At 34.4% G+C, this 14,075-nt stretch overlaps 1 protein-coding gene and 2 pseudogenes across 1 annotated transcript; all 3 read right to left on the bottom strand.

Moving 5' to 3' along the window:
- Positions 1 to 1,675: 1,675 nt before the first annotated feature.
- Positions 1,676 to 8,078, bottom strand: LOC128921982 (piggyBac transposable element-derived protein 4-like). Its single transcript, XM_054231095.1, has 4 exons — positions 7,497 to 8,078; positions 6,981 to 7,419; positions 6,388 to 6,932; positions 1,676 to 1,807 (listed from the first exon to the last, which is right to left on the bottom strand). Exons 1-4 carry the CDS (start codon positions 8,076 to 8,078, stop codon positions 1,676 to 1,678), a joined length of 1,698 nt encoding a protein of 565 aa, XP_054087070.1.
- A 3,363-nt stretch (positions 8,079 to 11,441) lies between these two features.
- LOC114804320 (small nucleolar RNA U3) lies at positions 11,442 to 11,616 on the bottom strand (annotated as a pseudogene).
- Positions 11,617 to 12,168: 552 nt separating this feature from the next.
- LOC128922394 (small nucleolar RNA U3) lies at positions 12,169 to 12,255 on the bottom strand (annotated as a pseudogene).
- Positions 12,256 to 14,075: the final 1,820 nt, after the last annotated feature.

A 14,075-nucleotide genomic window follows, 5' to 3' on the forward strand; every position in this document is an offset into this window, starting at 1 on the left:
ATGAAAAAGCCGTATCATGGCATGAACGTTACGGTCATTTAAATTATAGTAGCCTACAAGAATTGATAAATAAAGACATGGTCCGTGGTATAGACAAAGTGAATTTTGCTAAAAACATTACATGCGAAGTGTGTGCGAGATGCAAAATAAGTGTAAAACCATTTCCAAAGTGTACGAAAAATAGAGCCAAAGACATTTAGACATTCTTTCGTACAAAGTCCTTAGGAGGTTCGCGTTATTTCTTAAGTTTTATAGATGATAAAACAAGACGTATATTTGTGTATTTTCTAAAATCAAAAGAAGAAGTTCTAGATAAATTCAAAATATCTAAAAGTCAAGTGCAGAGACAAACTGAAAGAAGAATTAAATCGATTCGCACTGATAATGGTCGTGAATTCGTAAATAAACAATTTGATAACCTTTTAAGTAAGTGTGGCATAAAAAGACAGTTAACGGTCCCGTATACTCCACAGCATAATGGAGTTGCCGAAAGAGCAATTCGAACAATTCTTGAAATGGCACGTAGCATGTTGCTACAAAGTGGACTCAATGAATCTTTTTGGGCAGAAGCAGCCGCCACTGCAGTGTTTTTACGTAATAGGTCGCCCACAAAAGCATTGAACGAGATAACACCATATAAGACATGGTCCGGTAGAAAACCATATGTGAAATTTCTTAAAATATTCGGTACGGAAGCTATTGCACTAAGTAAAGTTAATAATAGCAAATTACAACCAAAAGGCAAAAAATATATTATGGTAGGTTATTCGCAAACGCGATGTAGTGTTTCTACCATTCAAAAGAAACGAGATAATCGATTTTTCGGACATGATGTCTATCGAATCTGAAGCCTTCGAGAACGGAGAAAGAGCATCTGAGGTACAAAGCGACAAAGAAGCAGATGACAGTGATGACGCGTTTGAAGAAGCGATCGAAGAATCGTTAGAGACAGAACCTGAGAGTGATTTTCATGAAAGTCTTGGTGAATCTTCGATTCAGGAAGAGAGTCCTGCTCAAATAGGACGAGGAAGACCCAGAGTAATACGTAGTGGAAAGCCAGGTCGTCCACGAAAGATGTTTAATACAATAAATATATTGCAACATGTTTGTTGTGAGATGAAGATCCCCCAAAGTGCCGAAGAAGCTAAAAGTAACAAATATGCAAATGAATGGGTGAGAGCAAGAAGACAGAATACGATGCCCTAGTACGAAATAAAACGTGGAACTTAGTTGACTTACCAGATAACCAGAAAGCAATTGGATCTAAATGGGTGTTTACAGTCAAACATGATAAGAATGGTGAAGTAGAGCGATTTAAAGCACGTTTAGTCGCAAAAGGATGTAGCCAAAGATTTGGAGTAAATTATACAGAGACATTTTTTCCAGTAGTGCGTTATGCAACTATACGCATGGTATTAGCATTAGCAGCAGAGTTCAAGATGCATACACATGTATGTAGCGCATATCTTAACAGTGAATTATCCGATGTCGTGTACATGCAACAACCTAAAAATATCATCGACAAGAGATATCCTGAACGAGTATTGAAGCTCAATAAAGCAATATATGGGCTGAAACAATCAGGAAGAGAATGGAACCAGAAATTGGATGAAGTCATTAAAGGAATTGGCTTCAGAGCATGCAACAACGAACAATGTTTATACAGAATGAGCAATCAGGGTAACTTATCGCTGTATATGTTGATGATCTCATTATAAGTTGTCAAACCAGAGAAGACCTCCTTGCAATCAAAGCAAAAATTGCAAACAATTTCAAATGTGTCGATAAGGGTCCAATCTCTTATTTTCTGGGAAATTACAAGAGACGGTGAAACCGGTAGCATTGAAATTGGTCAAGAATTATACGTTAAAGAGATCTTAGAAAAATATAAGATGACAAATTGTCGAACGACGAAAACCCCATTAGACATAGGTTTTCAAATTTCGTGCACTAATGAATCGTGTACCAAAGTAGACGTGAAGAAATATCAGTCAGCCATAGGTCCATTAATGTACTTAGCTATTTGCCCGAGGCCTGACATACTACATTCAGTCGCGAAGTTAGCTCAAAAGGAATCAAGATCCTCATAAAGAACACGAAGCAGGTATCAAGCATATTTTACGATATCTATTCATGACAGCGAACTACAAACTAGTATATCGTCGTACTGGCCAATCTATTGAAGGATTTGTAGAAGCCGATTGGGGCAGTAACAATTCGTACACATGATATGTAAATGAAATGAAAATACAATGAATTAGTGATAATAACATTAAAAAAAAAAATATTATAAAATATTTTATGAATTTCTTAAAAATGACAATTTTTTGTTTTAGCTTAATTTTTTTTTAATACTTTTAATATTACAAAATTTATTCGTTTAATCAACAGTTAAACACCCATGTAAGACATTTACAAAAAGAAGTGGTAAGTTTGATAGCCACATTTGAGAATACTTGTATTTTAATGGGGTGCCTAATACTTTTGGCCAAGACTGTATGTACTAATGAAATGATAGCTGATGTTCTAAATAAGAATTTATGTAAATTAAGGTATGAGAAATTTGTAAAACTATTAGGTTTTAAACAGTCATGATGTAAACGACCTACTCGTGTTGAGGAAGGGTGTTAAAGGTAATCGGTGTTTCCCTAAGCAACACGATTAGTTCATACTATAGAAAGCAACTCTAAACCATACGCCCTTTCTGTACATAGCATTACGTCTTCATGAAAAAGGATTCAATGAATGATATAAATGCCGTTAACAAATTGAAATGAAAATGAAGAAGCCTATAAATATGTTTCTTCTTACTTTCGAAGCAACTGAAAACCTTATCAACATATGTGGAATAAAAACAATAGTGCATTCTGTTCTTTTTTTAGTAATTTTCAACCTAACCTTTGTATGGGAGGTGACTATATTAAGAAGTGGCTAAAAGAAACGACTGCGGAAAGTTTGACTTATATAGCTTTATTTTGTTTGCGAGACATATACAAAAAACCTATTTGAGGGAGGGGCAGACTTCTCCAAAAAAATTACATCCAAATATGCCCCGCTTAAGTGCCCCCCTGAATATGCAAGACTTTTGAGACACTTAAGCAGGAAAAACACTTAAATGAATCCCGCTTAATTGCCTCAAGGTACTTACCAAGCTCTTTCTCAAATATTTCGATATAATATTTTTTCTTTTCGAATGAAAATAACATTTATTTAGTATTAATAACAAAAATACTTATTAATAACAATATTAAAAGGCACTTAAAAGAGGTAATTTGCAAACAGTTTTTGTGGCTTAAATATAACAGGCATTTAAGCGGGAAAGGCCCTTAGACGGACACTCTTAAGCGGGGAATTTTATATGTAAATGCCGCAAAATATGGTCACTTAAGCGGGGATCACTGTATATGGGAATCGTCAATATCCGTGTTCTTCTATCATTTAATGCGCACAAGCTCAAAAGACTATTTAATTTCTTTTTGGCTGCTAGAAGTAAAATCAATTGTTGCAATCTTTTTTATTTCCATTTCCATTTTTAAATTTCAATTAATTTATTTACTGTAATCAGCTCATTGTAAAAATTTACTGCACATGTATTTTCTGCGATTTCGGCTATAATCGCTTAAAGCGGTTCCTATGCCAAATATATATACAGAGTAAGTGCCTTTACCGCTTAAGTGACGATATTTTGCGGCATCTTTGTTTTTTCTCTAAATTTCCATATAAATTAAGAGCATCCGCTTAAGTGACTATATTACCGCGAGCTGAAAGCCTCTGCAGCTAGTGCTCCTTAAATTTTGTATAATAATAATTGTATTATTATTTTTCATTTAATAAATAAATAAATAAATTACAGTCACAAATACAAAATTATTTGCATTTTTTCTCCTTTTAGTGCCTTTTAATACTTTTGACATTAAATGCACTGAGAATTGTCAAAAGGAAAACACATACATATTTTTCTAATGTTTTTTCTTCCATATTTATGTGATTTTCATTCTAAAAGAAAAAATATTAGATCGAAATATTTGAAAAAAAACCTCGAGGCTCTTAAGCGGGATTCATTTAAGTGCCTTTCCCGCTTAAGTGTCTCAAAAGTCTTGCATGTCCAGAGGGGGCACTTAAGCGGAGATTATTGTATATATCTTTTCACTGGAAAAATTTGTGCAGATCTGCATGTAGGGATGCAAACATCGTGAAATGAAACAACGATGGTTCGATGTATCGATTTTTCTCCAAAACCCATCGAAATCAAAAACATCGGGCATTAAAACATCGATACATCAATGTATGTTTGAACTTTTTTAACTTATTTTAAATTAAGTGTAAAAAGCTAAGGGATACAGAACCAGAAATAAATAGCATAAATAAATGAAATGTAGTACGTCTACAGTTATGTCTGTTAAAGTTTTTTCTCAATAAATAACAGAATTTCAAAACAACGACGTGGAAAGTTTTTTCACTGTCAATTCTTTTCGATTTTATTTTTGCGTGATTATTGCCCTGGGTTTAGAAAACGGTCGTTTACTCGGCACTGAAGTGGCCACAATGTGTAAATATTAATAAGCATATTTATACAACTCCGGAAACACAGTATTCATATCAACCCAAACTCTATTGGCTTTTGATTGGTAGGGGTAACAGCCGAGATACATTTTCTCTTCAACCTTCCGTCCCTGTAAGTGTAGATAAATTTGACAGCTTACATTTCACCTTTTGGTGGACCAAATGTTTATTCTGGTTCCAAATATCAAACGAGTATTCTGTTTCACACTCATCCGAATATTCCGTTGTACGATTCTTTGAATTTTTGTGAAAAAAGTTTTTCTTTTAGCCGTAACATCCATAAAATGCAGTAATTTGAATCTCTGATCTAACGCAGTAGAATACGCCAGAATTAAATTGTATAAATAAATCATAAAAGTAACCGCAGTATTGTCCAAGCGCACATTCCCTTAATGAATTCTCCGTATTTTACAAACATCGAATTCCAATGTAATAAAGCGTATTCAAATAGAGGGTTTCGAGTTAATACTCGAAAAAGTGTGAAGTCAAATTTTTATATAAAACATCGGCATAAAACATCGTTGAAAGTGACATCGATGCATCGATGTTTTTAGATTCGAGACATCGATGCTTTTTGACGAAAACATCGATACATCATTTGCGTCCCTATCTACATGCAGAATATCTACACATGTAATTCAGGCATAACGCAATAACACACATGAGATTGATTAATGCGCTTAAAAATATAAAAGTTGAGTACGATAGTGAAATAGAATGGGAGAATTAGTGCAGAGTTGTCAGCCAAGTTTTGACGCATTAAGAGATTACAAACCCAACTCTTCGAAATGAGGGAGAAAGTAAAAAACTTATGCATTGAAACATCTCAAATTGGGACTTATAGTAAAATTTCAGTGAACCCAGATATCGTGTGCAAGATCCCACTCTATATAAATAAATCAGCCCCTGAATATAATGGGGGATCAGATGACTACGTGGCCTGGAGGCAGTCGGCCACGGGCGTGTACGTACTATTCAAACATTAGTTACCAACAGAATTGTAATGACATATGAAACGGGGCTACACTACTCAATGAAGAGGTCAGAGCTTTCGGACTTCATGTCTTCATATCTGGCTTAATTGTAGGACATGCTTAAGCAAGATCTTTTGTCTTTCCAGCACAGCCGAACAAGTTACCACCTGCTTTACCATTGTCCAGAGAAGCAGAAGTTAGGATTGAATGCAGTCTGATTTCGACCTCATAAGCCAAAGCCTTGCAGAAAGGGAACAGACCAAAGAAGAGTATAGAACCGTGGTCGGCACTGCTTGGCACATTTTTGCTTACTCACATCACACGTACGCTTAATCTCCAGTTATGCATACTTGACTTGACTTAGCTACATGTGATAACTGTCACATAGAGGATCTGTTTAACCTTCCGATGTTCGGTGCCTTATGATGCGGTAAGTGCATCATAAGGGTCTGCCCAGACCCATAAAAATAATGTAAGAAATACGGTTTTAAAAATAATTTTATTTATTTATTTGAACGGATTAGTATTAATTATGAAGAGCAATTGGGTTTACAACTATATAGTTGCATGGAATGTTCATTAAGACATATGGGACGATTACATTTGCTGCAGTTATAACGAGTTTTACGTCGCTTTTTCGAAGAAGAAGCAGCACAATGGTAGCACGATGGCCGTTTTGAAGCAACTTGAGCATATGATTGTTGCTGTGTTGCATCTGATGTCGATGGACAAGATTCCGGTACTTAAAAGTTGCGAAATAATTTATTTTAAATTAGTAAATATGAATACATGCATACACATATCTTTATACGCGGAGATATATGTAGGTGTGTATATAATTCATACTCACCTTGATATTGAAAAGATTCATTGCTTGTCTTATATGATCAAACCTCCATACTAATGGGTTAGTCGCCCGTTTCGTCATATGTGGAATAACTAGCTGCCGTGCCAATTCAATGATAAATGAGCGCCTCTTATCACTCTGCTTTGCCGGATTCAGCTCGTCATAGATGATGAATGAGGCCAAACCGGCAATATCCAGCATATTATAAAACATTGCTAGTGGCCAACGGTTTGTCGAGCGTTTGCACGAATAGCCCGTCAACATTTGATCCATTGTATCTACCCCCGCTTTAAATTTATTGTAGTCCAAAATTTTATCTGGCTTGAATCCTTTAAATGGATCGGTGCTTTGACGGTAATGGGCAGTGGATAACATAATTACTGGCTTTTTCGGCTTTGCCATATACGAGCACAGACCGATATTATTATTGTGATAACAAAATAAAGTGCTTTTAACATCACGCTTCGGGTTAAGCAATTCATGCGGAATGAAGGTCTTATTTTTTCTTACGGTACCGACAAAAGCCACTCTACGATTCATCAACATTTCTGCCAAGTTGTATGTTGAAAAAAAATTGTCAGCATAAACAGTCCTACCGCTGTCCATATAATTTTGCATCAATTTCATGGCGACCCGTTCACCTTGATACGTTTCTCGCTGGCCACCTGGTGGTTTTCCAGTATAAATTATATCTTTCAAAGGGTAGTTTGAAACAGAGTCACAAATCCACCACACTTTCATGCCATATTTTGCCGGTTTACTCGGAATATTTTGGGTGAATCGAGTGCGCCCACGATATGGAAATAACTGTTCATCGACGGTTACATGACAATCCGGAGTGTATGCTTTCTCTAAATTGGCCATCAGCATTAGCCATACATCGTCCAGGGCAGCAGTTTTGCTTTGCTTCAACCTCTCAGCACGAGTACCACTGTTATCGAAACGGGTGAAAGTAGTTAAGCTCTTGAACCGATTCAATGACATAGTGGCCTTATAAATTGGCATATTGTAGCTGGCCCACAATTCTTTCGCTGGCTGAGAATTCGAGTGGAATACACCAGCAATAAGTAGCATCCCAAAAAAAGCATACATTCGTCATCGTCAGTCATTACCCAAGAACGCTGTTTATTACTGGGATGCTTTTCATTCCATAGACGAAACGCTTCAACGGCTTTTCTGTTGGTTTCCCGCACAATGATACTAACGATTTCAGGAGACAGCAATAGCTTGAAAAGAGCTTTATGACTCGGTGACGCTCCTCGTAGTGGCCCTTTACGAGTAAAAGTTGTAACATTGTGGCAACGAGGCCTTCCAGGTGGTGGAGGATTTGAATTCCACATTCTACCATCTTTCGACCTGTATATAAGGCCCTGGGTAATAGATGTGCTGCATGATTCCATTGTAGTTGAAGCCTCAAGGGCGATAGCTTCTCTATACAAATCCTCAATATCATCATGGTTTTCATCCAGAACAGCCTCTAACTCGATTTCCTGTTCTATATCTGATGCTTCACCGAAGTCATCTTCATCTGGAAAATATTCATCATCTTCTACGTCGCCACTTGTTTCAAATGGATCGGACTTCTGTCCCATAATTTCTTCAATTTGTGCCTGAAGTCGCTGACGTTCTTCCGGACTCACATTTGCTGCGTTTAGCTTACGAAGCAAACGCGTCAACACATCAACTTCATCCATATTTACTTGTTCCATTTTATTTTAAAAAACACTTCCCACTAATTAAAAAACACGTGTTCACTTCAATTATCAAATGTCAACTAAAAAATTATCTCTGCCGCTGCCTCCGCTAACAGTTTAGTTGTTTACACCTAACGGTTAACCAATTTACATGAGAAGCTTATATGGGTCTGCACAGACCCAAGTGAGCTTAATAAACGAAATTAGTTTAAAATTATTATTTTTACAACAAATATAGCAAAAATCTTAATTTTGCTACTTCATTGTGTTTAGCACACTACATTTTAGGAAGTCATGGACTAAGAAGCCTCAGATATTAAAAATAAAAGATCTACATACATTTAAAGATCGAATGGGTCTGGCCAGACCCATATGAACATCGAAGGGTTAATAGGCTTTGCATGTACTTGATTATCGAACACTTGACTTGACTTGAAAGCCTCTGGAATTTAGAACTCTATGTTGCGTTGATATTTGAACTGCTCTCTCTCTCTCACTGTTTCTCTTTCCATCCTCATTATGACACTATTCCTATGTTGCCTGAATGGTTCGATTGGAAATAAATATGTTAGAATTCTTAGCTTTATAAATCTTCAAAAATAGAAAAAAGTTAAGAAAATTCAGCAAAAAAATACTTTTTCACAACAATTTTTTTAAAGGGTTTAATAAAAAAATCTTCTATTTTATTTATAACTGTATATAACTAATGTAAACAGAAATATAACTATTACAAATCTCTACAAAAATTTGTGTTGATCTGCTCAGAAAAAACTTAATTTGCGAATTTATGTATGTACATATAATAACAAACACTCATCTATACTAATATTATAAAGCTGGAAAGTTTGTTTGTTTGTTTGAACGCGCTAATCTCAGAAACTACTGGTTCGAATTGAATAATTCTTTTTGTGTTGGATAGTCCATTTCTCGAGGAAGGCTATAGGCGACCAATAGGAGCGAAACAGTGGTAAATGTGTAAAAAACGGGGGAAATTATTTATCTTTGAGGGCTTCCGTTCCTTGCGCTGCGAAAGCGGTTCAAGATACACAAAAGTTATGTATGAAAGAATTATTTCTCTTTTAATGATCTAAAAAAAAATCCGTGAGTACCGTTTTTGTGATAATTAATTTGGTCGAAATTATTTGTTAGAGTCTTATTAACATAATAATATTAATCTTTATCCAATATAGTATGAATTTGAAAATGCTAGAATTTATATTTTATATTCCTGTTGTTATCCTTCCTGTTGTACCCTCTGCGAGGACTTTCAAAAACGATGAAATGTGACAAGTGCTCTGGGAAAGTGAAGATGGGCTAGATTTTGATGATGGTAATAGTCTATCGGAGCCAGATTATGATGTAAACATGGAAGATATTTGGTCTTAGCGGGATATGATGATATTTTATATACAGTTATTATATATTTTATTAATATTTCTTTTATACATTTTGTATATATTTTATAGTAATAAAGAGGAATGATTTGTATCTATGTTTGTAATGAATAAACTCAAAAACTCCTGTGTCGACTTTAAAAATTCTTTCACCATTGGAAAGCTACATTCATCCCGAGTAACATAGGCTATATTTATTGCTAGAATCTCAACTTTCTTTCTTGAAATAGTTCCCATGTGAGGGCAACAAAAAGACTCCGTGATGGAGAATCTTAACCTGAAACTGAAAATCGTCTTGCAAGTCATTCTCTTCGTTTCGCAATCGCGTACCAGAGAGTCGAGTAACGAGTGTTCGCAGCTGCTTGCGTATGCAGGGGCTTGAAGAACAATATATTAGAAATATACAAGTTCACAATAGGGAGTCGAACTCTGTGCGTTCCCAACGCCTTCAAAATCAGAGAGAAAGACAATCGTCATCAAAGCCTTGAGGTCATAATCAAATTTTAGCTCATTGCAAATAAAATATAATTTGATGTTCGAATTTTCCTCATTTTTTTTTAACTCACGAATGAAACTGCAAAGTACAAACATATGTATATATATATATGAGATATATATATATATATATGAGAGTATGTATAAATGCGTAAAAACTTATAACTTTTGAATTATTTGATTAAGCCCGTGCGAAGCCGGAGTGGTCTGCTAGTATGTAGATAAGTACGTTGTTGGTATCTTATTTCTAAAAAATCATATAGTTTGTTTATCTTATGCCGAGTCGTTGATGATGACAAGTCAGCACAACAGCTTTAAGTAGTTTTAACCTAAGTATAGTTTAAGAATGTAAAGAAATTTTAATAATAAACTAGACGGAAAGCCGCACAGAACGGTATTTTTCCGTAGTTTTTATTCAAAGATACGTATGTATATCCCGTCATTTATTCAATTCAAATAAATTATGCGATTAAAATAATATATCTACTTAATGTTTATATTTTTATATTAAATGCATTTCTTACAATACTAAAATTGACTACATATTTCATTATACATGTGTATATCTACATATATACAAAAGCCCTTACGTACATATGTAGACATATGGACATCTTCCAAAATTCCAATTGTCTCGTTATCTCTTATCAGTGAAGGACATATGCACGCATTGCATAAAACCAACACCATACACACCGCCCCGCGTATGGCATGTCAACAAACGCCTTTTCGCGACGATGACAAAAATCATAAATTGAAGATTTTTCTTTTCCACAAGGAAAAGTTCCAACACCGCAAAAACCTAGGTACAAAAGTGGCAACAAAGCCTTTGAGTCGATTTAAAATATTTTCAGCACAAATTCTCAGGTTCGCAAAAATTTATGTCGATATGTTTGCATACTCATACATATTCATACATATTTACCGATTTTCTACTAACAACGCAATGCTGTGTCGTTTTGACGTTGCGCAGGCGGCCATTAAACCTTCGATACATCGAGCTATACAGAGCCGTTTTAAGTGATCCCTCCCGAATTATAAATGCGCTAATTATGTATTGTATAATATTGACCCACAATTAGCATATATATAAAAAAAATGGTGCGTGGAGTCCCTACGCGCGGAAGAAGTTATACTTCTTAGTGATATCCCAAGAAATGCATATCATTTTACTATTATAATTATCGCTAGGGTTCATTTTGCATTCTACCGCACACAAATCGCCAAGTGAGTGAGAATATGACATTTGTCTTGCTCATTGTGATAAATAGCAACGACTGAATTTCTTGTTTCATTTCATTGTAATCTTACAACGAAATCAAAATTTGGTACAGATTTCAGGAGGCTCGTTGCCGTTCATAAATGTTTCTGATAAATCAAGATGTTTGACTGTTTAAACACTCTATCTGAGAAATCATCAACATGATTAATTATTATTATTTGTATAAAACCTTGGAATTTATTCATTAAAATAACCACTCAGAAGTTGTTTTATCCGTTGTAACCGAGACATCATTGCTAATATGCCACAAGACAAAATTAGAAATGAAGTTCATAAACCTCACGCTGTCAGATAAAACGATATACCTCCTCATCGCGGGTGCTAATACTTTCGACAGAGATAAAGAGATGTACAACTCTCATATCTCTGGAAGTGAGAGCGCAATTGTAAACGTCAAAACCACCTAAACATTGACAGTTTGTCGAGATGAGGAGGTTTTGACGTTTCGCAATTGGGAAACTGGAAAGGCCAGATTGAAATGTTGCCAAAAAAATAATGCGATGGAGACATTTTTAGCCGCCTTGCAAGATCACTAATAAGAACTTAAAACAATAAATATCAATGAAAACGCGTAATTTAAAAGTGGTTTAAGAATATTTTTGTGAATTGCAGCATCGAGAAACTAATTTTTCATGGAAAATTATAAAAGAAATTGATTTATTTTCAGTTGACACTTAATAATTGACCATATTTATTACTGAAACTTCGAAAACCGGCTATTTTAATATACCATTTTATCGCTAAATGAAATTGAAATAAGTTATTTTATATTAAACATTCAGTATATAATAATTTTTAACCATAATAAATGTTGGGTATTTTTATTTAAATGCCCAAAAATTAGTATTTTGTCTGATCTGGCGATATTGCAAAATGTTATAAAAAACGCAAATTTTGAGGTGCTCTCACACTGGAATAAGCTGGACATCCCTTTATCCCTGCTTTCGATTTGCAATGAAAGTAAATGAAGACTGACTACAGAAATGATCCTGTGAAGTATAGTCTTAACTTTTCAACGGCCAACGCAAAGTATTTCAACCAAAAGTCACACAAAATAGTTGAGAATTCGCAGAAATGAAACAGAAACGAAAGAAAAACAAATAATACACAAGCATACGAACATACATATGCGTACACATGTGAACATGTCACCAACCAAAAATTTAAACATTGTTCTACAAAAACAAGAATTGCTCAAATAGCATAAGCATGGCAAGTGCTTTAAGTTCTCTGCTTTACTCTGCTTTACTCTCATTCACTCTCTCTCTCTCTCTCGCGTTAATTGTTCAACGCTATTCCCTCTCCACTGAAGCGTTAAACAATTATCGCAATCTTTTCCGAAGTCGTATAAGAAGTATAACTTCAATAATTGAATGTATTGAAATATTCTACCAATATATTATGCCATATTTTAATATACTACGATTGATTATTGTAAGAATCAAGACATAAAAATATAAACGATAATATGAGTTGGGGACCTGGAGCTTCCCTATGAACGGGCGACACTGTTTACAAGTCTTTGATTTGAGAACAAAAAATCACAATTTGCAGCCATTCATTGTCCGTGGCAACGAAGATTTTACAACAAACCATGAGGCACATATTTACGCACATATGTATGCATGTAAACAAATTTACAAACATTATGCGTATGGTTCTTTCGATTTTGTTTACAATTACAAATTATGCGCGAAAGTTTAATCTTTTGGTATATTATAGAAAATTTTAATAACCAAAGAAACTAAATATATATATGTACATATATATATAGTATATAATTACATTGTATTTTAGTATATGTATATAATAATTAATTAATTAATTGGATACTTCAAAGCATTTTATAGAATAATTCATGAATTTTTGCATATGTACGTAAGTATGTATATTGATATCAAATATAAAAGAAATTCTATACAGAGTCGATTGTGCATTGTATATAAGCGAAACTGTAAGGGTACAGTAATTAACATTGAAATTAACATAATTTTTCACATTTAACACAGAAAATGCTAATTTCTGCTATTTTCGAGCGCGCCGATGTTTTTGGTGAAACTGGCTTATAGATTTCTGTGGTGAGACTGGCTTATAGCGGCGAGTACCCCTGCGAAAAGAGGACCATTTTGACTTATTCCAGAGAACGTTAAATATAGAGAAGGTCCAATTGCGGACCAGCGTGTGAATTGTCAAAATCTAACAAAACACGATGAGCGTGTTTCACCTCAGCCAGCTCGGAAGGAGAAATTTTAACAGCGTCACGTTAACATTGCTGAGCATTAAATATAAAATATGCTCAGAGATTTACATTTCTATTATATCGGAATGTTAGCCCGTTTGCTTATATATTGATACATTTATATGCAATCATATGTGCTAATATGATATTTATTTATGACTGCAATTTATTCAATTCAAATAAATTATGCGATTTCAGGGGCATATTTGTCGGCATGTTTAAACGGACCTACATATGTATGTAATGTTTTAAAATAATATACCTACTTTCATAAAAAATGTTTTTATTTTTATATTAAATGCATTTCTTACAATACTAAAATTAACTACATATTTCATTATATGAGACTTGTATATAAATACATGTGTATACCTAGATATATACAAAAGCGCTTACGTACATACATACATATGTAGATGCATATGTATGGACATCTTCCAAAATTCATATTGTCTCGTTATCACTTATCAGTGAAGGTCATATGCACACATTGTTACATATGCATATACATAAATATGTTTGTATGTCATTGACGAACAAGTAATGCATACACAAACTTACATTCGCATATGCGTACACGTAAGTTT

Source organism: Zeugodacus cucurbitae, chromosome 5, assembly GCF_028554725.1.
Source record: "Zeugodacus cucurbitae isolate PBARC_wt_2022May chromosome 5, idZeuCucr1.2, whole genome shotgun sequence".
NCBI classification, from domain to species: Eukaryota; Metazoa; Arthropoda; class Insecta; order Diptera; family Tephritidae; genus Zeugodacus; species Zeugodacus cucurbitae.

Coding starts and splice junctions, on each gene's coding strand:
- LOC128921982 (XM_054231095.1), bottom strand. CDS start 8,078: ATGGATGAAGTTGATGTGTTGACGCGTTTGCTTCGTAAGCTAAACGCA. Junction 7,420..7,496: donor GTAATAAACAGCGTTCTTGG/GTAATGACTGAC, acceptor TCGAATTCTCAG/CCAGCGAAAGAATTGTGGGC. Junction 1,808..6,387: donor TGAATCTTTTCAATATCAAG/GTGAGTATGAAT, acceptor GTAATTTCCCAG/AAAATAAGAGATTGGACCCT.